Consider the following 22,257-nt stretch of genomic DNA (forward strand, 5'->3'; position numbering starts at 1 on the left):
GAAACAGCCAGTGGGACCATGTGGGTGTTTGGAACCAAGTGTCGGGTCCGGGAGCCGCGTGTTCGTGTTAAGATGATGGAGGGAACAACAATGTGGAAAGATACGACAAGAAGCCAGGGGCAGAACCAGTGTTTGCCTCGTCGATTTCGCGAAGTCAACGTATGGCAGTAGAGCCTGTGACTAGGTACCAACAAGAACAGACCGAGATTGTCCTATGCGTAGTCTCCAAGCGTAGATGGAGATTTGAAGGGTTGGAAGAGGAACGAAGATAGGAAAGAGAAAGTCAGGTAGTGGCCGGCAAGCGCATAGATGAAAGACTTCCAAGCCACGCCGATGGTGTTTGAGACTCGGTGCAGTCGGGAGTCTCAACAGGCCCTGTTTCCCCTAGCACGTCCGGGGTTGACCGTTGTTTAGACGATCCAGGATGGTCCTGGTCCTGAAGTGTCAAGATGGGATTGATGTTGCAGGAGGTAATAGCGCTCGGCGAAGGACATGGACGGGTTGAGAAATTGGGGTTCAGCAACAACAGAAAGGCCAAGGTAGAGCGAGCGGGTGATTGGACACAGTTATAATTGTTTGTATCACTTTGTCGGGCGGGGCGCTTGTGTCCGTTGTTTCTGTGATCAAGATGGGGCACAAAAAGACGGGAAATGCCGCCCAAGACAAGGGCACGAGTGGGCACGTCTCTTTTGGATTTATCATGTACACGGTATGGTCTTGCTGGTCTTCTTGTAATAGGTACCGTGTTAAGGAAATAGAGAGCTCCCGGTTGGAAAGGGTGTAGTTCCTCTCGAGACACTGGTCAATCCTGCAGATACCCCTCTTCGAACTGATAAGAGAAGAAGCAGAAGAAGAAGACGAAGAAGTCACCATGAACAATGGAGATCTGGGACATATCCCCACCGATTTAGACGTGCCCTACTATGATGCCTTTGGCTTGTGCTAGCCAATATCAGGGGCGTTGCGTTACCTTCATTAGGACGGGTAGGCGGAAACAATGGGTGAGGGGCTTTCACGGCTTCTTAGCCACAGGTGGGGAGTGGGGGTGAACAGGGATGAGGGGCTTGGGCTGGACAGGAGGATGCACCAGAACAGGGGGCGGGGGCGGGACAGAAACAGCAGGGCAGCCAGCCGCTTTGACGATGGGCTGCGGACATCGGACATGCAGATGCGACACTTAAAGACAAAACGTCAGTGGCCGAAGAGAAGGATAGTGCAGGGGGGGAGAGACACCAGAGAAGCAGGCACCGCTGCTGCTGCTGAGAGCCCATTTGTTCCACTCGGCAGTTGAATGGAGGTTTTGGCTGCATGTTTTCTGAGGGTAGTACACGCGATCACTCACCTCAGCAAGAGGAATTAGAGGTAACTGAGTGTTGGCAGCAGCTCTCGCGAGGGGAAGCGAACCCGGCCGAGTCTGCCCAGCACCTACCTGGATGTGTTTGTACCTAACACTAGTGGGTGTAAGGTACGTGACGTGTACGCTTCATGTACGTTAGAATGCGCCCGGGAATCGAGAACTGGGGAGGAACAAAGCCGATGGAGTCTCTCGAAGCTCAGATGGCGCCTGCCATGCTTTCGCCACAACCTCCATGCTATGCCTTGTCCTCAGCTACCTACCTACCTACCCTACCTAGGTAGTGTGCTGTAGGTACTGGCTACTTAGGCACAATACACACTACTCTAACAGTGTACCTACATGCCAATTGTGTTGTTTTGCCTTGCCGTTGCCGTTGGTTTGGGCTGTGTTTCCCGGCCTCGGCGATCTGAGCCTTGTGGACCACCACCTCATCTGGACTTGTTAGCCTAACCAAGACTTGAGGCAGCAGCCAAGGCGGAGGCCCCTCAATCAAGACAAGTAGTTTGGTGTATGGCTGCTGAGGGGCGTCTGGTCTGCTGACAAAGAGGCAGCATGGCCTTTGAGGGGGAACCGAAGAAACCGGGGGCGGTAGGTGCACGGCATCAGTACGGTATACGGATACAACAACCTATAAGCGTTGGCTGATATCATTCTGGCTGCATGCGTCAGATACGAGTTCTGGATGTCTGACCCAGTCTCCAGAGTTCTGGTCGGTGGCGGCGAGCGAGTCGGCAGCCCTGCCTCGACGGCGTTGGACTAGCGCTGCCGTCTTTGGTCTTTGGACGGTTTCACCGCACACTCAAAATGAACAGCGGCAACGACGGGCAACTCCGCGATCCCAGCGGTGGGTGGGTACGTGCATTCGCCAGTTGGGTTTGCGGTTCCATTCGTACGGTTGGTAAGGTAGGTAGTATGTATACACTACTGCTAGAGGGTAATAGATGGGTGTCTTATCTGTCTGTGTCTGCCTGTCAGCATGAGGGCCAAGATGGACAGAAGATCCGACTTGGATGCGGACCTTAGTCCCCTCACAAACTCACGGCGGTTGATATGTCCCCTCTTGATTTATCAATAAACCGTGGCAATGCAGAAAACAGGCGAGCCAAAGGCAGGGCAAAGAAGGCAATCTCATCCAAGACAGGACAAAACGAGGCCAAGCCGGGCTATCAGGGATGGGGAGGGGGATCAACTTGTTTGAGTCGGGGGCCCCTACATGTCTCGGTGATGATGGCTCGACAAAGAAGCAAACATGATGGAAGGCTGGAAACGCCCCAAAACGACATGGCACATTGGCAAGCTCCCCTTGCCAGGCCTAACGCGGATGCTTAGAAAGCCAAAGGCACGGCAGCGCACCTAATCTACACGTAACGGATGGGTTGGCAACCCTACCCAGTGCAGACCAAAAGAGAGATGCCACCCGTGACTATCAATTACCCACCCATCCACCCACCACCCATTGTGTGCTTGTTCGGCTCTGGCATCCGGTCAAAGCTCCTCTCCGTGCCCCCCTTAGTTGATAGTACGCGCAGACTGTTTGACACAGAGAAACTCTTCTGGCTTCCGGAAACGCCGTCGTTGAATGTCCAACTGGGTTTTGTGGGAAACAAACTTTCCCTTAGCGCCTGTCTGACCTGACCGCCCGCATGGAAAGAACCTTTGGAGGCTACATGTCATCGGGTGGGAGCGCCGCACGGACCTCGACACACGGACCTCGCGAAGCGGCCGCTGTGAGGCACCCCGTGGTAAGGTACTTAATGTACCTGTAAGTATGTACAGATATCTGCCTATCTGCCTGGTAAACTACCTAGATAGGTAAGGGGCACATGTGCCCCACTCTTCGACGAATCTTGCAGTTGGAACCTCCTTGTCGGAACTGGCTGGGTTGATGCTACCACTGCGCCAGTGCACCACTGCGCCAGTGCGTACGGGACACAAGAAACCCAGTTAACTGTCTTTCGAAGCCTCTCGTTTCCGTCCACTTTCTTCAATCCCCCTCTTGGTGCGACAACGGCGATGATGAGTGACGGGTACTTACACCAGGTTATTCCATCACGTTACAGTCATGGACCCCCATGCTCTTCATGATCCATTCCCGCTTCCCTTGGTGATATGATGCCCAGTTCAGACGCCTGCTCGAACGGGGTCAGGACGGGGATTCATGTGAGACAGTCATTGAGAGGTACGCCTGGTAGTGTACCAAGGGATCGGTTAGTCGTCCGCTTTGCCGCCTCACTGAGACAAGTTGTGGCTGTATCCACTTCCCATGAGGCCATTCACGAGGCATACAATGTTACATAAACGACTGCGCCGCCGCCGCCGCTGCTGGCTACTGACAATTCCCCCAACCTTTCCATTTCACCGGGTGCAATCCGCCGCCAGGTCTCCTTCAGGTGCTCGCAAACCCGAGAGTCTAACAACACGGGAAGCAGACCACCGGCACAACCTCAACTAAGACTACTGGTACATGGATGTCGATGTCTCCTCAGCCAACCCACCCCATCACAATGTCCTCAGCCTGCGATGGTAACTGGGCATGGCTGGTCTAGCCCAGTGAACCGCACTTGGCTATCATAAAGCTTCATACCTATCCTGCTCTGGTGCTTCAGTTGGCAAAGCACACTCACTGGCTCTAGGACAGTCATTCTTTAACCGCCTTTCACTGAGATGCTCCGTAGGTGAGTACCTATGCACTTGTCATCAGCTCAGGTCACTGCGAGGGAGAAAACGCTTGTCAAGAGGGCATCTGCACAGCTGGTGCTCTGCTTAAGCCTGTGCAGACCTGTGGCTGACTAGGCCTTTCAACCCGTCGGCGTTGACCAGCTTCTCCCATGTGAATGAGAGACCAAGTTTTGGGGAACTGGGTCAAATCAGCAGTCAATTGGTTTAGTGTCCTGACCATCTGCCGATGCCACTGCTTCTTTCTGCATGCATCATCCCATAATCCAGCACACCGCGTCGCAGTACCTACTCCTGCCTGCACCCTACAGGACACTTGTCTCACTCTGGTCTACGACGATCAGTTGTCACTCACTTCAGGTTACATCTTCTCGCATCGATGGACGAGTTGGCTCACTGGGTCCCAGCACCTGATTCATTGGGCCCTGTTGATGCAGTGCGTCCCTTGATGTGGCCCTCCGTCACACCTATCAGTCGTGCCGGTTTTTTCTCAGTTGTACATGACCCCCCACTCGGGTTCTAAACAAATGGCCGGTCTCAACCACATCGCCAAAACACAACAGTACGTGTATCTTAGAAGTCTGTCATACCGCTATGGCTTCTAATAACGTAAAACAGTCTTTTTAGCACTGGATCACCCTGTTTGTGAAGATTACATATTTCTAAGATTATTCTATGTGCGAAGGGGAAAGAGTAGAAGTAGTGTTGTTAGTAGGTGGGTGTAGGAACGACCGGCCTTTTTTTTTTTTTTTTTTTTCCAACCCGAGTGCCCCCCAAAATGCAGATTGTCAGTGGCGGAACAACTACCGTACGCACTGGTAAAATCCGGACAAAGCTAGAAAGCCCGCTAGCCAGAGAAAGCTAGCAGATGTCCTATAACGGCTAGTGGATTTCAGCCACGCTAGTCCCGACATAGAAGGCGGTCACTCCTTCTACCCTCTGTTGCCCACTAGCCAGCCTGCCGTTAGTAGAAACACAACTGTTACGTAAGAAAAGTGATATATACAGATCCCTGTTTCTGCCAGCACACTATACTCCTTACAGCAGCCACGATACCCCTTACCGTTAGCGGGCTTCTTAGCTTTGTCCGGATTTTACCAGTGCGTACGGTAGGCTTTCATGACACATACATTGGTGGCCCAGTTGGTGCAGTTCGGTCTTAGACATTGGGCTTTTGTAACGGGAAGCCAGCGTCATACCATATTCAATTTTCCCTCGCAAACAACTCAATTATTGTCTTTGTACGTATTTCAATTCAGAATCGCGGAGTGATACCTTTTCCAAACTAACTCGACTCGATGGGACGATATTGGACCACACCGAAGTCGAGGGCAATGTTTCCTTCAGGGATGGAACGGGGACCACCACAGGCAGTATACAGGCACGGTGCTCATTCGGCAACGAACCGCCTTTACTACATAGCCTTCCGTCAGCACTGAGAAGAATGATGCTCCTGCGGCGTGTAGGTGTGGCTAGCCATGGCGTTGACCTGCCTTTCTTGTCTCGCACTTTCGTCTCGTCAATGACTCGGCCAGAGACAGGGGCAGGAGGGGAAGCAGGTAGGTGCAGCAGGTTGATATTCTCCTTCACCCGGTAAACACGTCCTCCGAGCGGATGGATGGCTTCGATGACTAGAAGGTAGCAACAGAAATATACACTTCTTGTTACACTGGCTTGTCACAAGCGCATGCCTCCTCTGTTCCTGAGAGATGGTTTGTCCCAATCCCGTGCCGAGTTCGAGATTGGTCAACACACACAGACTATAAATCTCGCTTCTCGCTCTTTTCATGAATTTTCGCCTCTATACTTGTATATAATCCAACACATTAATAATTATAATGGAAGTAAGCAAATAACTAAATAGACTTGAGATCCATGGCTCCCAGTCCTGCGACAGTCATTGTTGTCTAAATGTATAAATCGGCCGTGCAGCGATTCTGGAGGGAAGATTGGGGTCCGGATGGCATGCTTCCCACCCCCTCCACCTTTGATTCAACCAGTCAAACACATCCCGCCCAATCCTGCCAAAAGTTGTATGACTCTGGAAACGTTTGAGGACTTGTCTTCTTACCATGTACATGTAGCATGCACTGGCACTTACCTGATTTGTCCCATCTTAGCCCCCGTTTGCTATCGGGTGATTATAATAGCGAGTGCTGCTTGAAAGGGCAAAGGGCAATGCCTGCAGACTTTTATCCTGGTATGTCTGTGGGCATTGAGCTTATTGATTTGAACTTCTCTCTAAAGACTACTGGTTATGCGGAACCTACGGCGCCGTTCTACCCCCTGCTATTTCGCTCTGACTGGAGATCAGTAAATTCTCGAGACTTAGATTAAGGGAATATCAACGACCGGTGGTACTGTCGGAAAAGCGAAACTTGCGTGTCTGGCATTTGTATCTCTCCGCATAAATATATGGACAAGAAGCACTAGGCACAAATGCTTTAGGGCTCGAAGAGGCCGGCAGCACGATGAAGAATCAGGATGCGCTTTGAAAACGTTGGTATCTTTTTTTATATCCTTCAGACCTGGACTGAAATATCAGCACCTGCCCATTTAGCCCGTGGTATGTCTCTATGCTACTTCTACGCCATCCTGCCCCTGAGCCATAGCCCAGCTGACATGCCTGCTGGCATGATCTTTCAATTGGGCGGGCATAGCTCTTGAATTCCATACCTCGAATATGGCGATCCACGGCCGCTTGGGAGGCTTCTGATCGTAACCCTGCCTGTACCTTAGAGGAGCGGTACGAGTCGGGAGAAATACAGGCTTCAAAGAAGGGCCCACCTGTGTAAGCAGGCCCTTTGCAAAGAATCCGCTCCTCCGCAAGGTTGGCAACAAGTCACCCTAGCCCTCGAACAAATCAGCCACTCCCTCAAGAGCGTCTGGCGTTGCCCGTCCTGCGTCGGCAACTCCTCCACCCCGCGTTTTTGTCTCATTAGCAGGCGTCATGAACTCCTGAGCCATTTTACTGCGGTTCGACTTCTTGCTTCGTCCGAAACTGCTGGTCTTTGGGAGTTTTCCCATCTCAGCGATGCTCACACCCTTGAGGTCCTTGAGGAGATCAAGTACCAACGCACGCTGTTGACGGGTGTGAGATGCCGGCTTAGAAGAGAACTCGTTCAGCCTGTCAAGGTCCGCTTGCCTGATGTTAGGCAGGGACATGAGCACGTCCCGAGGGGTGCTGGTTACTGGGCTGTAATAAACCAAAATAGCTGCAATCAATGAGGCCAGATCCTTCTGCAGATCTACAAAGTATGGTTCATGGAAGGAGCTGATGCAGGCCCGGAGTACATCTGATGCGATGTATTCTCTGATGGCGGTGGCTGCCTCTGGGGAAATTGGCGTTGTGTCAAGATGAGGGTCCCGGTTAGGCGGTCCTGCCTCAAGCCCATCTTGCGGAATGGCTTTTGGCGAAAGCGATTCCGCCAAGTAAAAGTCCGGAACAATCGAGCGGAACACTCGCAAGATTATGCTACAGCACCGAGTATCTCGCATGCGAATGGCGTGGGTGCAAAAGAGCAGCAGGGGCTCTACGATGGTTGACTGCATCAAGCAGAACTTCCTAAGCGATGGGTATTTCCGTGGCTGTCCGTGGCCATTCTGCGTTCTCAACAGCGAAGGATCTAGATCATGCATTAGCCCAAAGCTGCGGTTTACTATACCCCCGCCCGGTAACATGTGAACCATATGTACCATGCGCCCCCTTTGTTCCTTCTTGAGCCAAGATGCTTGAGAAAATGGCAAGAATGAGAAGCGGGAATACTAGACGCAGGGTAGATAGACAGGGTCGCTCGGGGGCTTCACACCAAGTAGAGGAAGAAACAGGATTTGGATGAGTTGGTGTGAAGAAACAAGAACAAGGCATAAAATCTAGGATAAATCCAGTGTGGAAGAGATAAGACTTACTCCTCTTCGTGGGGTCCAAGAAATCCGCCACCATGATCACCGCAGTGTACGTGACCTGGCGCAAGATACTTTCGGACTTCATCTCCTCTGTGAGTGCATCTGCCGCAGCCTGTATAGCTTGCTGGCGCTCAAGGTTCTCCCATTCCGCGTTGATCTTGGCATCCATCTGCTGGAAACAAGCTGCCAGCAGTGGGGGGAGGAAGTGTTCTCGTTGCTCCAATGGACAGTCATCCACCAGGTATCTTACAAGATTGAGGAGGTTGATTTGCTGGTGTGCCGAGAGATGGAAAGAGTTCTGAAAAAGGGCCTGCGCAAGCGGACCAGGCAGCTCGCTGAACCCGTAGAACTGCATCTCCAAACGGCTCATACAGTAGATGATGGCGTAACAGGTCTCCCTAACAAACCTTACAGATCCACGAATGGTCGAAGCGAGCCCTTCGAGTGTATTTTTTTTGTCCATGACGCGAGCATAAAACTCGTCCTTGCTGCCCTCTGAGATGCCCGCTTGCCAGAATCGGTCACTGAGTACATTGCCAACAACAGAGCGAGTTTCGGCAGGTAGTTCTGTCCAGTTATCCGGGTTGTGCGATGCGTGTGCATGGCTATGCAGTCGGTCAGTCAATGTAAAGCTACACTCGGCGGGCCATCTTTACCTGAGAAACTGTAAAAGATCGGGCAGAATGACGGGAAAGCTATCATTCCACAAGCGATACGATATCTGAAATGGATTAGACGACTTCTCCAACTTCTCGACTGAGAACGAGAGGAAAGACTTCGTAGGGCGAAGCGGTAGCATCTTCAAACAAGTAAGCATTTCGGGCCTTGTGAATTTTGGACAGACACTTACCTTTTGTCTCTCTTCCAGCTCACTCTGCAAAGCCAGGCCTTCGGCATCTAGTTCGCAGGAACCCCAGTCTCTGACCTCGTGGACGCGGTGGCTCATGAGATACCTCTTGGCCTTGTCCAGAGCCATCAACTCGCAGAAGCCTGAATAAGATGAGAGTGAATTCTTAAGTTCCTGGTTCTGCCAAGAAGACGTGACAGGCTTGATGAATTCCTGTAAGCGCTGAGCCTGAATGGCAGGGTCGATGTTGGAAGCCCGGTGAATGATGATGAAGAGGAAACTCTGATAAGCAATCTGGCGCTTCTCGTCCAACGTGCCAGATGAGATCATATCGTTCACCCGTGCCTCTATTTGATCGTACACGGCAAGCAAGTGATCGGGGACCTTTGACGCGAGCCTCTGCAACTCCACCATGCTTTCGGACTGGAAGTCTTTGATGGCCTCATTGAAGGCACGATGCTCCGGTTGAGGGGCGGGCCATGTCATGAGAATGTGTTCAAGGACCTTGAGCATGAATCCAGGGTTCTTGTCGAGCGCTGTGGTCGAGAAGGCTACCAAGAGTTGCAAAACCCTCTTTCGGATCAAGGGATCCTCAAACTTCATTTCAAGGAGTTTGGTGCACCAGGATTCTAGGTCTCTCTCCAAGGCGGCACGCTGTTGTTCCTGGGATTATTAGTATCATCCTGAACGAGAGAATTAATTGTGACAAACATAGTCTGGCAGGCTCTGTTGAGTGGTGCTTGCCCTCCATTTCATGTAGCCCTTGAGCGCGGCCTCAATGACGGTAAATTGTGCATCGACACGTAAAACCGGCATGGAATGCTTGACGTATTTCGTGACTACAGGATCAGCTTTTGGCTTTTGGGACCGAGATATGCATAAACTCACTGTCCATAGGCGGGCTGTCATCATACAGACGCTGCAAAACCTGCTCTGCCTGGCCGAGAACATGATAGACTGCCTCAGACAGCTTCAGCTGGACAATAGTCTCAATGACCTGAGTGCTATACCTCCTATAGTTGCCGAGAAAAGCATGCCTCTCGGGGACGGTGTCGGTATCCTCCATGAGGAACAAAAACGTGGGGTCTTGAGTGTCCTCAGGCAAATTCTCGTATCTGATCAAGCGAGAGCCACAGACTTCAAGAAGCGGGCCAACGAGATGGCTATTGGCCGGGCTCTGTCCGATCAACCTGTTGTTCAGGAGGCGAGTCCAGGTTGCCAGGACAGGAATTGCTATGATGAGACTTTGACTCTGTACAGTGAGCAGCAACAGATTGAGAAAGCCGCCAACGTCTGAGTTTGTCGGTATGGCAGAGAACCTTCGGTCGAGGTAGTTACCAAGCAGAGATAGCATCTACATCCAAAGTAAGCATATTGCACATTGTAGTATGTCGTACTCCATACTTCTGAGAATTTCTTGCCGAATTGGTACTTGTCTTCGTCAATGTCCTCGGCATCCACGGCCGACCATTCAAAGAGCCTCTTTAGGAGGTCTACCGAGCTAGCATCGTACAGGGGCGCGACGAGGTCCTTGAACTCTTGCTCGGAGAAGTTCGAACGAGAGTAGAGTGCATGCAGAGCTTCTAGTGCGGCCTGTTGCAGGTAAGCTAGTGCCCGTCTCGAACTGACCAGACTGATGGAGGAAGTTCCAAGTAATTACCTTTTGAACAGAGACTTCTGGAGTCGCAAGGGCTCTGCACATGACGGGAACGCAATTTGCAACGGCGACAGACTTGGGAATGGCCCAGGGCATCAGGGAATAGAAGACGGACAAGGATTTCACGGCGCAAGAGCGGATTTGGTCGTTGTTTTGGGCGTCTCCGTTGAGGCAATGACTGAGAAATTCAGATACCCTGCTAAGCCACCCTTCTTCCCCGAAGCGCACCTCGGGGCCAGCGGCTCTGTTGGGGAAGGCTTCTCTCAAGACAGGGGCCGGGGTGAAGACTTCGACACAGCTTCTGCTGAGTACGCCCTCGCGCATGGCTACGACAGCGTCGTCGCCGTTAAACACCTCGTCAGACAGTGTCTCGAGCACAAAGAGAACGAGCTCCTTATGAACAGCAGAATCGGGTATCTGCCACAGGCGAACCAGAAGCTCGTCCATGTCCATCCACTCGGAGCCCCAGCATCTCTTGGCGACTTCCACCCACAGCTGGGCCGTCTTGTTCCTGATGTATAGCGGATCGTCCTTTGACAGGTCGCGGCAGAGCCCCAATACCCACTCGCGCAGCATGATAGACTGCTGCTCGTTATACTCGGCCCATTTCTGTTTGATTGCGTGCTCGAGGAGGGACAGAGCGTAGTGGCGCACGACGGGAGACTGCGACTTGTTGGAGGCAAGCGTGAAGCCGTGGAAGGGGGCCTCGTCTATATTTTTTATGTTCTCGAGGAAGAGCTGGGCGTCTCGGCGGGATTCATTGGAAGAGTAGGGGCTGTGTATGACCTCGAGCGCCTGGTGAACCTGGGAGATGATGTCGACATTCTCGCCGTTCACGGAAGCAGCGCTCTGGCCCGTGGCAGATGCGCCATTGACCGAATGTCCGTCCATGATGGGCTGGACCGGTCGCAGTACACCAGGAAACCCCAGCCTCAAAAGCTGCTTATCCAGCAGTTGGCTCAATGTTGGGTCATACGTTGGACGTGGTTTCGGCGGAGACTCGACAGCGGGAGGTTGAAAAGGTGGAAGGCAGTATCGGGGGGCACGGGCTCGGTGAGAACTGCTGCCCAAGAAACAGATGCAAGAGTTAGCGAAAGACTGCAGTCGGTTGGAAAAGGAGGAGCAGCACAGCGGATAAGGTCTTACAGGATGTGCAAGTATCTGCAAGTACTTCTCTGAAGCTCCTGCTACTCCACGAGCAAACAAGTTGGTAGGCGCGCCCGTTAGTGCTTGCTTCGATCCTGTCCCCAACACACGGGAAGAGGTCGGGGCTGCGGAGATGTAGGGATTAGAAGGGATTCGGTAGAGGCAAGAGCAAGATCAAGACCAGGCAGTCGTGTAGACGCGCGATCGGATAGCAGGAGCGAAGTTAGAAGCAATTTCGGCGGTAACAAGAGCAGCAGCAGCAGAAGCAGCATCGACAAGCATGATTTGCAACATCCAAAGCAGAGAGGAAGCAAATAAATGCGGCGGGAAGTGAATCGGTCGGTACCTTGCTTAAGGCAGGCCAACAGTGGGGATAAGTCTCGCTGCCCGTTCTCCGCTGGCCGCTGGCTGGCCAGGGGGCATCACTGCGAACCGTGTACCTGGTGCTGTGCTGGGCCCTGGCCTAATTGCCTGTGATGCCTAACCTTTCGAACCTCCACTCCTTGTCTACCCATGCGAGGCGAGGCAGGTAGACAGCGCAACACTGTGAATGAGGAGAAAGTGCCCGTCCCTGGGTACAGTACCTCTTTATCAGGTAGCCGCCCTTCATTTGACCATTCTCGTGGCAGCCGCTTTCATATTTAGTAGGCAAATGCGACGCTGGTCGCCTCCCCATCCAAGTGAGACCAAGAGGAAGTCACCGAGGCATCGGAGACGTATCCGTCCGTGCTTTGCTTACCCTACCTAGGTATTGTCTGGAAGGGGAGCCGGCTACAAAAACATCATCTCAGGAGCTTGTGTTGATTCCGCCACTGCATTTCTATCCATCCAAAACAATACCACAAGTCCAACCCTTTTTGGAATTGGTGTCTTGGCCGTGCCTCATCCGGAGACTGTCCAAATTAAGCCAGTTGATTCTGAAAGCTGACGACTCTTCATATGAAATGACTAAGCGAGCAGTTCTAGCTTTGGCGGCCTTGCATCACTTTGAAGAAGATTGTCAGCATTATATGGGACTTCGTAACACCCAGGCTCCTATCAACCTTTCAACTCCCAGCCGTGTCCTTCTAGAACGGCAGATCAAGCCCTTTACGATTACATAAAGTACTAGCTCATCTACCACCAGTCTCGTCTCTGCAACGCGGGAGCCCTGCATCGTCACGCTTACTGCTCTCGGCACGTCGTAGTGTCTTGTACTGAAATGGCAGCATAGATGGCAAGCAGACTTAAAATAAAAATAAAAGTTGCATTCTTGACTATGATTCTATCTTCTAGATATAAAACCTACATACCAAGGTACAGAACCCTTCTCTTGGCGATCATAAGCACCGTGTCCAATATTGACATACGGCTCGTCTAATTTCTCCTTAAACCATATCCGCCTCCCATAAACACAGAAGCTTGTCGTAGAAACTCGTAGACACACATTCGAGGCGGCCCTGCCCTAGCCTGGGAACGAAGTCACTGCCATAGTTCATGCTTTTATGTTCCTCAAACCGAGCCAGGACCCTGATATCCCATTCTCCACCATCCAACGGCCCCTCCAGCTCAACAATCCTGGCGCCAGCATGCATACACGATGCTAGAACTCTCAGGCAGCAGCGGCCGTCCCTCTCCTGCAGTTCGACCAACTTGAGCCTCCAGACGCCTCCTTCTAGGTTTGTCTCCCCTAATTTCTTGAATTTGCGAAGACCGTACGTTTCGTGCGGAGGGTGCACGGCAAAAATTCGTATCGTGTCATCGTAGCTGCCGGTAACCAGTACCCTCGCGCCGTCCATCAGTCTGGCAGCAATTGGCAAAATGGCCGTCACACCGGCATCATGACCCCCAATGTTGAGAGGGGAGTTCAAGGTCCTGAGTCCAACACCGTCTTTCTCGCCATTTTCGCTGCTGTGCGTACATGATGCGTACCGGAGCGCAGAATCATCGCCTCCAGAGTAAACCACGAATGGGTCCTCGGCAAGAGAGAATGCCACCGTCCAGGCTTCCAGAGAATGCGTTATCACGGGCCCCGAGTTGTCGTTGATAATTCGCCAGGAGGTATCGAGCGTCACGACGCGCACCTCGCCAGCAGAAGTTGTGATCGCGATAGAAGATGCGTTGTTAGTGTCCCAAACTCCCGAGAGAAACAGGATGCCTTCGGGGACATCGGAGATTCTGCTTGTGGCCAAATGCTTGAGTGGCTCTGAAGCATCTGCATCTGGATTCAATCGAAATATGGATAGCGTTCCGGTGCTGGAAACCACAGCCATGATGTCATGCCGGCTCGGAAAGGGGCAGAAGTGCAAGTCGAGAATAGCTGATGGGTGAGAGATGGTTTGAACATGATGCCTAGAAGGAGGTCAAATCTCATGCCACGATGTGTAAAGGGCTTCGCCAACTCACACTGAGCTGCTTGCTAGTCGGAATACAACAAGACTACCGTTGCGGTTTTGGGCCTTCTTAGCGACCGAAGACCCTGCACCCTCCGCCTCATCTTGTGGCTCCTCATCCTTCACCAAGTTGTAAGTTCCAACCACGAAATACTCTGGGTGTGACGGGCAAAACTCGATGCAGCTTGGAGGCAAGTCTAGAACAAGAGATTGCTTGGACGCAACAGCGACGCTTCGTTCGTGGCTCATTCCTGGTCCGTGGCAATTTCCCTCTTTGCGGGGTCGAAAAGAGAAGTAGAGGAGGGGAGCAAATCCTTGGCCTTCGATGTCGGCTGAATACGTCACCGTTGTCTCAGGAGACGTGCGGTGCGATGTGGTCCTGGTTGTCTTGGTGTTGGTATCGGAACTTTGCGTCGGAAGCCCACCGTGTGATTTGGTGCAAGGTCCCAAGCACCAACTAGAAAAAAAAGAAAGTATGAGCAAGGTGGCCAGAGAATTTCCGGGAGGGGATCGGCCGCGCGCCCCGGGGAGCTCGGAAGGGTCCCGCAACTTGTACCCCGGCATTGGCAGTCGCTCATCGGATCGGGTCCTCGCTATCCCTGACGGCAACTCCATCCAACCTCCCTTCATCCTCCCGATATCCGTGGGCCTTCACGGAACTTGTAACATCATCGTTGCGCAATGACATAGGACTCTGCAGCCGTCTGATGCTTTGCTGAATGCGGAAGTTTATTCATCGAGGGAGGTTCACCGACTTAGGGCGCTCTTTCCTTTCCGTAGTATTTTGAAACGATTTCTTACACCGCGATTCCGCAGCAAGACACGTCGTCAATCCTGCGTCTCAATCATCGACCACATTTCGCGCCTGGCGAAAACTCCAACCGTCGGAATGGACTCGGACGAATCGGACTTTTACGGTTTGTGTCGAGACCTGAATGAACCGGCACTAAAAGGCTGACTCGTGAGACAGGAGACGAGGAGACGGTAGCTGGACTCGAAACTCGGGTCACGTCCTTCAATGTTGCTCAGTGGTGGGAGGAGAGCAATGCTGTCCATATCAACCGGAGGGTGAAAAAGGAGCCTCTTGACAGCACTAAGCTCCACAACCCATACGCAGGCGTTCCGTACGCGTGGCAGTTGACAGAAACAGTCGACGATTTTCTTGCTCGACTTCCTCCCGGGACAACTGAGCAAGACGATCGTCTCCCTTGGATCTTCATCTGTAATCCGTACATAGATCGCAAAGTCAAATTTGAAGCCCAAAATCAGCGTAGTAGGGGCAACGAGGATGAGGCCCCCGAGGAGGAGGGCTCCCGGCTCGATACGCTGATCGAAGGAGGCATCGAGAGGCTGAACATCTTGCTGAAATTCAAGCAAGGCATTAGCACCACCAAGAAGTCCATGGCGGCCAAGATGAGAGAGATAGATCTAGAAAAGAGGGAGGCTATCCAGGACATCTTGGGTCTTGCACATGCGTGTAAGATCAAGGCTGGCAAGGCAAGCATTCTATGGTCTCGGTGGTGCAATACTCGCCATGACTGATCCTCATCAATAGTGGATGCTCTTCTGTCAACCCAAGGACGTTGACGAAGTCTGGCGCGTTGTCGCGAGGGCTACGGCCAATAACGAGTTGGGAATCGCCGCAAAGGTGGCGCCGTGGAACTCGTATAACGACCCTACCGGGCGCAAAGACCGGCTTGTGTGCGTCTACACAGCCGACTTTAGCGACAAGGCAGATGTCACTCGGGTTCTACAGAAGCTTCGGGAGCTGAAATTGATCGAGGCTATGGGACGTCCCATCTATTACAAGCCAGGTGCGTACATACTGACTTTGGCGCTGTTGTACATATTTCCAGACTAACAAGCGCCGAGATGCGTTCACATACCTGGGTATCGCCTATGGTAATCATTGGGATGTCAGAGCCTCCATCTACAGCTCCACCGATCTTTTATTAAATTCCCTGCCCGCTGCTCACGCGACAAAACCGCCCGGAAAGGATCATCAATGGTGCTGACAGGGAAGTTGCTTCTTGAGCAAGAACCATATGTGGTGACGAAAGCATTGCATTGGCCAAATCTATACTCATAGAACACATGAAGGAGTAAATACGAACCATTCGCGCATGGTCAGTTGACATCTAGATGGAGGGAGGGCCAGTAACACTGCCGTGAGCTCTATACATGTCCCTCCTGATCTGTTTTGATGGATATGTGCATCGGCATTCGTATCGACTCGGTACGCCCGCAGGATGTGTGTGCTATCAAAATATGTAGCTGTGTTTCGCAAAACAAGCTACCAAACACCCTATGCCGTATTTTCCCTTTGAAATACCCCTCGCTCAGCTACCGTCATTGAGCCTAGGTTGAGCCTAGAATGTGCTCAAGGACCAGAATGTGTGTCCATTGCCTATGCCATTCGATGTTGCCATTGTGCAGTCAAGGTGATGAATGACCCACCCAGAAGGAAAGAGCGAGCCCCTTACACCGCTCCGGGGCCACTGACGCGGCTTCTGGCCGTACCGTCCTTATCTGGGGTACCACCTATTCGTTGGTCCGAATGCTACCTATATGACGATGCAAACGCTCTCCAGTAGCCCTTTGGACTTGAGTAGCATACCTTCATAGTCATGCTCTAGTCACGGAGACTGGCCATCTGAGTCTTCGAGGACAGCGTCCGGGTCGATGGATTTGAGCAGCAAGACCAACCTGTAGGCGCTGTTTCCATTGAGGTAATACCTGTGTAGTTTCTTGGAGCGCAGAAAGCCTAGCCGCTCATACAGACGCATAGCCTGAGTGTTGGTCTCTTCGGTTTCCAAAACGACTTCATCGGCACTCCTCTGAGCCATGGCGTCGATGGCTCTCTTCACGAGAGCCGTAGCGATACCCTTGCCGCGATACGGGGAAGCGACAGCCAGCATGGCGATATAGCCGCGGCGCGTCGGCGGCGAGTGAGATGAGTGAACCTCAAGCTTACACACGATCACGCCGATGAGAGATGAGTCGACAGGGTCCAAGGCCTGGGTTGTAGTTAGCGACACGATACTGGCCGAGTGGCTGGGTGAGAGGAAAGCTGCGTACCATGAAGCACAGGTGGCCCCATTGGTAGAGAAAATACCGATAAACATAGATGCTGTATGGCTCGCTCAAGTCCTTCGCGATCAGCGAGCGGATGGCGGGTAGATATGTGGCTTCTAGACCGTGCTCGTATTGGATATACTGCAGATCTGCCGGTAGATGTGTGGTGCTGGAAACGTCCATGCTAACGGCTTGGCTTTGGAGAGAAGGACAGCAGCTCCTTTGGCAGCACTGCGAAAGAGACGAGGAAATGCAGCAGAATACGTGAAGAGTAGCGGACAAGCCTAAACCGGCAGACGAGTGGTGTGCTCAACTCATGACAATTTTACAACGCAACGGAAATCAATGTGAAGAGGTTGCTGCAAAAAGGTGAGGGGCAGAAGCTGCGAGTGAAAACACCGGCAAATAAGGGCGCCGACAGAGAGGAGGTGGGGGGGGGGGGGGGGAGAGAAGAAGAACAAAAAAGGGAAAAAGGAAATGCAGAGGCGCGGCTCTGCCGCAAACCTGCTGGGGATGATGAGATAGAACGAGTCCAAAGAGTTGGAACAAACCACGATCGCGGGCTTGAGCGTTTGCAGAAGGAAGTGACGGACGGTGTGTATGTATGTAGCGGGCGAAAAAGTGAATCGAATGTCTTGCAGTGAGTGTACTTCTTGGACTTGTTGCTTGCTCCACGTCCGTGTCCCTGTCCTCGTCGAAATCAGTGGTCAGAGCTTCCCACTGTCAGCCAAGTGCCACACAGCAATCAATTCCCTTCCCCTCCAGTGTCGCTGAGTTGTCATCCACAATCACATGCCAAACGGCCACGATGACTCTTATTGCCTATGTAGACCCTCTTCAGGGAACCTGGGAAGCACGATCCTCGTGCTGCCTCGTGCGCCATCTTATTGGACCTCTGTCTACCTAGTCATCGCATGACCGGAACAGAACGAAAAGTAATACAGACTGCTTGCCAACGTGACAGGCACGGCATCACGTTTTCTTAGGTGGGTTTCGAGGCCGTTGGAAGCGCCAAACCGGGAGGGAGAGTGTCTAGAGACAGGCGGTTTTGTATTTGAGTCAAAGTGCCCATGATGAGTTGAGGTTGAACGCAATTCGGGCTGCTCAATCATAAGGTCGTCGCCGCCGCCGCCGCCGCCGCTGTGGCCCCAAACACCGTCACGCTTAAGGGTGCCAACCTGCAACAATGCGGCTCGATCCATCGTTTGCATATTCGTCTTGAACTCTACACGTCTATCTAGACATTTCAGGTGCTTTCCTTGATTCTGTCCCACGTGGCTAGCCATCACATGGGTGTCTCTGCCGTCGCTCAAGGGGACTGACTGCCTGCTTGCTGACCGCTTCCGGATCCAATGTTTGGGACGGGGTATTGTCCGGCCTTTTCTGATGGGAAAGATTAGTATGTGCTGGGTGGTTTCCGCCGGATGGCCGCAAGCCCTCATTCCAGTGGAGTAAATCGTGCCCAAGGCGGAACGGTACCTGCCCATCTGCAGTATACCTCCCTACCTAGGTATCTGTCGTAAACATGCTGCGAATGATGAGCAAAAAGACAAAACGCCGGGACCACCAGGAGATCGACGTCACGCCGGATGCTCCCAGGGGCCAGCCTTTCACGCATAGGTACACGCCTACGGACCTTTCATTCTATTTTTTATGCCATGCTCCGCCCGTCACGTCGTTCCTTTGGCCGCCTCCAATACCTATCCCACCCCCCGAGCTCCGGATACCCTGCTCTGTGCCAGACCCTGCTCTCTGCCCTGCTTCTATCGGCACTCCGTCGGCTTCCGCAGTTCCCCTCGACTACCTGTACTGTATGTGTGCATTGGACACTCGTCCGTGTGCTGTTCAAGTTCAGTCCTGCTAGCGTCGCGAGCGTCGCCATTCCATTTTGCTAGCTGATGGATGGCGAATTTAAGCTTCGCGCACCTCTCCGTTTCTGCTCCTGTTTTCTCCCTTTCCCCTCTGCACACCCCTTGCTTGGCCCATTGGCTCGACATCGCCCGTTCAATCTTCCTAATAAGTGTCGAGCCATCCCCCTCAGAGCGCGCCGCAGGCCCTCGTATTCCACTCTCAGGTACAAGCTACTTAATACTGTCTAGTTTCACTTACACCGGCCTCCCCTGGCCGCGCCAACCTTTGATCGCACAAGCTAACGTTCTCAGCCCGTCAGTGTCGTCCGCGCACTCACAACTACTGCGGCGGCCATGTCTTCCTCAACCCTCCGGCGCCGAGCACTTCCCGTCGATCCACAAGTCGACAGCGAACCATCCACTCCTCGAGACGAAAGCCCCGAAAAGCTGGAAAACACCACCCACGTCGTCCACCACGTGAAGCCCAAGACACGGAAGCGCCGCAATGGCGCCATCTTTTTGCTCGGGAGCCTTTTCGGCATCATAGCTGCCGGCTTCTTCGCAAAAAGCAACGATCTCATAGACTTCCCCGAGCTTGGGGAGCTCAGCATGGATAGTCTTTTTGATGTCCTGCCTGCCGGGTTGGTCAAGGACATGCGGGATCTTGTGGTCAGTAACACTTCGTATATGAGCTTCGAAATGGACTTGGCGCCTAGCTGGCCTGAACTAACGTGGCTGCTTGTGAAGCAAGGCGAGCGCGAGTTCGTCGATAGTTACGATGCCTTTTCTGTAGGTTTACAGGCCCGCGCCGAGGGTCTTCACGCCCATCACCCAATGATAATGGTCCCCGGCGTCATTTCCACAGGCCTCGAATCTTGGGGCACCGCCAATGTCTCTCGTCAATATTTCCGAAAACGCCTCTGGGGCAGTTGGAGTATGATGAGAGCATTGGTTTTGGACAAGGAGAACTGGAAAAGACACATCATGTTGGATCAGGAAACCGGCCTTGACCCTCCGCATATCAAACTGCGAGCCGCCCAGGGCTTCGACGCAACCGACTTCTTCATCACCGGATACTGGATTTGGAACAAAATATTCGAGAACCTAGCGTCGATAGGCTACGACCCGACCAACTCCTTCACGGCAGCCTATGACTGGCGCTTGGCTTACCCAAATCTCGAGACTCGCGATCAATACTTCTCGAGGCTCAAATCCTATATTGAGACCGCACACGAGTTCTCGGGAAAGAAGGCTGTTCTGGTGTCTCACAGCATGGGCGGACAGGTTCTGTTCTATTTCTTTCACTGGGTAGCGTCGGAAAGTGGCGGCAGGGGAGGCGACGATTGGGTCGAGCAGCATGTCGAGGCATGGATCAACGTGAGCGGATGCATGCTCGGCGCCGTCAAGGACCTAACAGCCGTCCTGTCGGGTGAAATGCGCGACACGGCGCAGCTCAACGCATTTGCCGTTTACGGCCTCGAGAAGTTTCTGAGCAAAGACGAAAGAGCGCAGCTGTTTCGCGCGATGCCCGGCATTTCGTCAATGCTCCCCATCGGTGGGGACGCTGTCTGGGGCAATTCCACTTGGGCCCCAGACGACCTACCAGGACAGGATTTTTCGTATGGTTCTCTCCTTAACTTTCGCAGCGGCATGAACTGGACAACACCGGACCGAAACTTGACTGTCGAGTCGGCCATGGACTACCTTTTCAATACAACCGAAGAGTGGTACTCGAGGAAGGTGAAGGAGGCGTACTCGCATGGCGTAGCACACACAGAAGCCGAGGTTGAAGCCAACGAAAAGAACCCTCAGAAATGGATCAACCCATTGGAGACACGACTGCCGCTGGCACCCAGTCTCAAGATTTACTGCTTTTACGGTGTGGGAAAGCCCACGGAGCGGGGATACTACTACCGGTCACCAGAGATGCCAGCGCTGACAAACCTGAACATCACAATCGACACGGCTCTCACGCAAGGAGAAGTAGACCACGGCGTCGTCATGGGCGAGGGTGATGGAACGGTGAACCTGCTCAGTACAGGCTACATGTGTAACCGGGGATGGAACTACAAGCGGTACAACCCGGCGGGTGCCAAAGTGACTGTTGTCGAGATGGAGCACGAGCCCGAGCGATTCAACCCCCGAGGCGGGCCCAAGACGGCAGACCACGTTGACATCCTCGGGCGGCAGCATCTCAACGAGCTCATACTGAGGATCGCGGCGGGCAAGGGCAATACGATCTCGGACTACGTCGTCAGCAACATTTTGGAATATGCCGACAAGGTCAAGGTTTATGATGACGGCGAAGGACCGGCTCCAGACGAGGAGTCTTAGTAAGAGACCACGAATGTTATGGTTGGGACTTCTTTATGACGGGCTCATTTAGAGGCGTTTCTGGCGCATTGCACAGAGGGTATCGGGAAGATCGAGGATGGTTACGCGGCAGGAAATACCCTCTCTGTTCAACAAACCAGCTGTTTAGGGCGATATACACACTACACATAGAGCTCATAGTATCGGTACAGAGCATCGTTTTATCGACAAAAACGTTAACCTATATGCCGACATTTGGCACGAGCAGTGATGGGAGGGGCCCAAAGCGGCACGCTGTGACGAACGATGGCCGCTCAACTGAACGCGCTCGTTATGTCTATGCTGTGTATGTTTTGTGTGTGTCGGTTCTGATGAGGACACGCACCCAAATGTATGTACCGTTCGACGGATGATCCTTGAAGCCATGTGCGCGGTAAGAGCTATCTGAGAAGCGCGGAGTGATTCAGGACATGACATGACATGAAGATGGCTGTTGGGCGTTTTTGAGAAAGCTAGGAGCGCTTGGTGGTGCGACTGCCGGATTCAGAGTTGTCTACGACGGAAGGGGGGGGGGGCGAGAAAAGACACATTGGTGGAGCTCAACAAGCCGCTGGCAACAAATCATCTACCTGCGTAGTCACTTTACATAGGTAGTACTCAGTACATTTCGCGTTGCCTTCAGCGAGCATGGGTGACTCCCAACCCATTACTAGTGCTCAGCCTTGATTAAGGCTGGCATTAATTTCGATTGTCGTGCACTCACGCATACTCTACATCTCCCCTCTCCCCCCCCTTCTCTTTTGGGCATGTTTGCAAGGAAACCAAGATAAAGAATCAGTCCGGGTTAAGATAACGCCTGCTACCCACAAAGTCTGACGTATATCTCATCCGTAATATGGAATGGACTCCGCAGGTGTGTGCATCTGATCTCCACCTTATTCGGCCGTTTGAAGAGCCGCACGTTTCTCATTACCCGAACGACGTTGGGTATGGTGAGGTCCATGTATGGCTAGGCGTCAGTGCAGAACGCTGGTACAGTCACCTATAATTGTTCCTAA

The 22,257-nt window shown here is 52.7% G+C and overlaps 7 protein-coding genes across 7 annotated transcripts; 3 read left to right on the forward strand and 4 right to left on the reverse strand.

The window, feature by feature from the left end:
* The first annotated feature begins 1,962 nt into the window (after positions 1 to 1,962).
* LY79DRAFT_562210 (uncharacterized protein) lies at positions 1,963 to 2,938 on the forward strand. The gene is made up of 2 exons (XM_060558455.1): positions 1,963 to 2,315; positions 2,376 to 2,938. The coding sequence occupies exon 2, from the start codon at positions 2,408 to 2,410 to the stop codon at positions 2,684 to 2,686; it is 279 nt and encodes a 92-aa protein (XP_060411301.1). The 5' UTR covers positions 1,963 to 2,315; positions 2,376 to 2,407; the 3' UTR covers positions 2,687 to 2,938.
* A 3,942-nt stretch (positions 2,939 to 6,880) lies between these two features.
* Positions 6,881 to 11,334, reverse strand: LY79DRAFT_521211 (armadillo-type protein; the record flags this gene model as incomplete). The annotated part of the gene is made up of 8 exons (XM_060555326.1): positions 6,881 to 7,659; positions 7,943 to 8,544; positions 8,596 to 8,738; positions 8,790 to 9,449; positions 9,498 to 9,625; positions 9,675 to 10,140; positions 10,191 to 10,379; positions 10,447 to 11,334. 8 exons carry the CDS (start codon positions 11,332 to 11,334, stop codon positions 6,881 to 6,883), a joined length of 3,855 nt encoding a protein of 1,284 aa, XP_060411302.1.
* Positions 11,335 to 12,956: 1,622 nt separating this feature from the next.
* Positions 12,957 to 14,210, reverse strand: LY79DRAFT_521226 (uncharacterized protein; the record flags this gene model as incomplete). The annotated part of the gene is made up of 2 exons (XM_060555328.1): positions 12,957 to 13,920; positions 13,975 to 14,210. 2 exons carry the CDS (start codon positions 14,208 to 14,210, stop codon positions 12,957 to 12,959), a joined length of 1,200 nt encoding a protein of 399 aa, XP_060411303.1.
* A 485-nt stretch (positions 14,211 to 14,695) lies between these two features.
* Positions 14,696 to 16,401, forward strand: LY79DRAFT_313111 (uncharacterized protein). Its single transcript, XM_060552355.1, has 4 exons — positions 14,696 to 14,878; positions 14,932 to 15,458; positions 15,517 to 15,775; positions 15,834 to 16,401. Exons 1-4 carry the CDS (start codon positions 14,851 to 14,853, stop codon positions 15,974 to 15,976), a joined length of 957 nt encoding a protein of 318 aa, XP_060411304.1. The 5' UTR covers positions 14,696 to 14,850; the 3' UTR covers positions 15,977 to 16,401.
* A 196-nt stretch (positions 16,402 to 16,597) lies between these two features.
* LY79DRAFT_671972 (acetyltransferase) lies at positions 16,598 to 17,219 on the reverse strand (the record flags this gene model as incomplete). Its single annotated transcript, XM_060563992.1, has 2 exons — positions 16,598 to 16,978; positions 17,040 to 17,219. The coding sequence occupies 2 exons, from the start codon at positions 17,217 to 17,219 to the stop codon at positions 16,598 to 16,600; spliced, it is 561 nt and encodes a 186-aa protein (XP_060411305.1).
* Positions 17,220 to 17,872: 653 nt separating this feature from the next.
* Positions 17,873 to 18,730, reverse strand: LY79DRAFT_312977 (uncharacterized protein). Its single transcript, XM_060552353.1, has one exon. The coding sequence runs from the start codon at positions 18,521 to 18,523 to the stop codon at positions 17,936 to 17,938; it is 588 nt and encodes a 195-aa protein (XP_060411306.1). The 5' UTR covers positions 18,524 to 18,730; the 3' UTR covers positions 17,873 to 17,935.
* A 510-nt stretch (positions 18,731 to 19,240) lies between these two features.
* Positions 19,241 to 21,220, forward strand: LY79DRAFT_521123 (Lecithin:cholesterol acyltransferase; the record flags this gene model as incomplete). Its single annotated transcript, XM_060555314.1, has 2 exons — positions 19,241 to 19,555; positions 19,634 to 21,220. The coding sequence occupies 2 exons, from the start codon at positions 19,241 to 19,243 to the stop codon at positions 21,218 to 21,220; spliced, it is 1,902 nt and encodes a 633-aa protein (XP_060411307.1).
* Between the last annotated feature and the right edge of the window lie 1,037 nt (positions 21,221 to 22,257).

This window comes from Colletotrichum navitas, assembly GCF_030913465.1.
Source record: "Colletotrichum navitas strain CBS 125086 chromosome Unknown LY79scaffold_57, whole genome shotgun sequence".
NCBI classification, from domain to species: Eukaryota; Fungi; Ascomycota; class Sordariomycetes; order Glomerellales; family Glomerellaceae; genus Colletotrichum; species Colletotrichum navitas.

Excerpts from the sequence above, each read along its gene's own strand:
- LY79DRAFT_562210 (XM_060558455.1), top strand. The coding sequence starts at position 2,408 with ATGTCCCCTCTTGATTTATCAATAAACCGTGGCAATGCAGAAAACAGG.
- LY79DRAFT_313111 (XM_060552355.1), top strand. The coding sequence starts at position 14,851 with ATGGACTCGGACGAATCGGACTTTTACG. Across the intron at positions 15,459-15,516 it reads GTAAGATCAAGGCTGGCAAG|TGGATGCTCTTCTGTCAACC; the intron begins GCAAGCATTCTA and ends CCTCATCAATAG. Across the intron at positions 15,776-15,833 it reads TCCCATCTATTACAAGCCAG|ATGCGTTCACATACCTGGGT; the intron begins GTGCGTACATAC and ends ACAAGCGCCGAG.
- LY79DRAFT_312977 (XM_060552353.1), bottom strand. The coding sequence starts at position 18,523 with ATGGGCAGGTACCGTTCCGCCTTGGGCACGATTTACTCCACTGGAATG.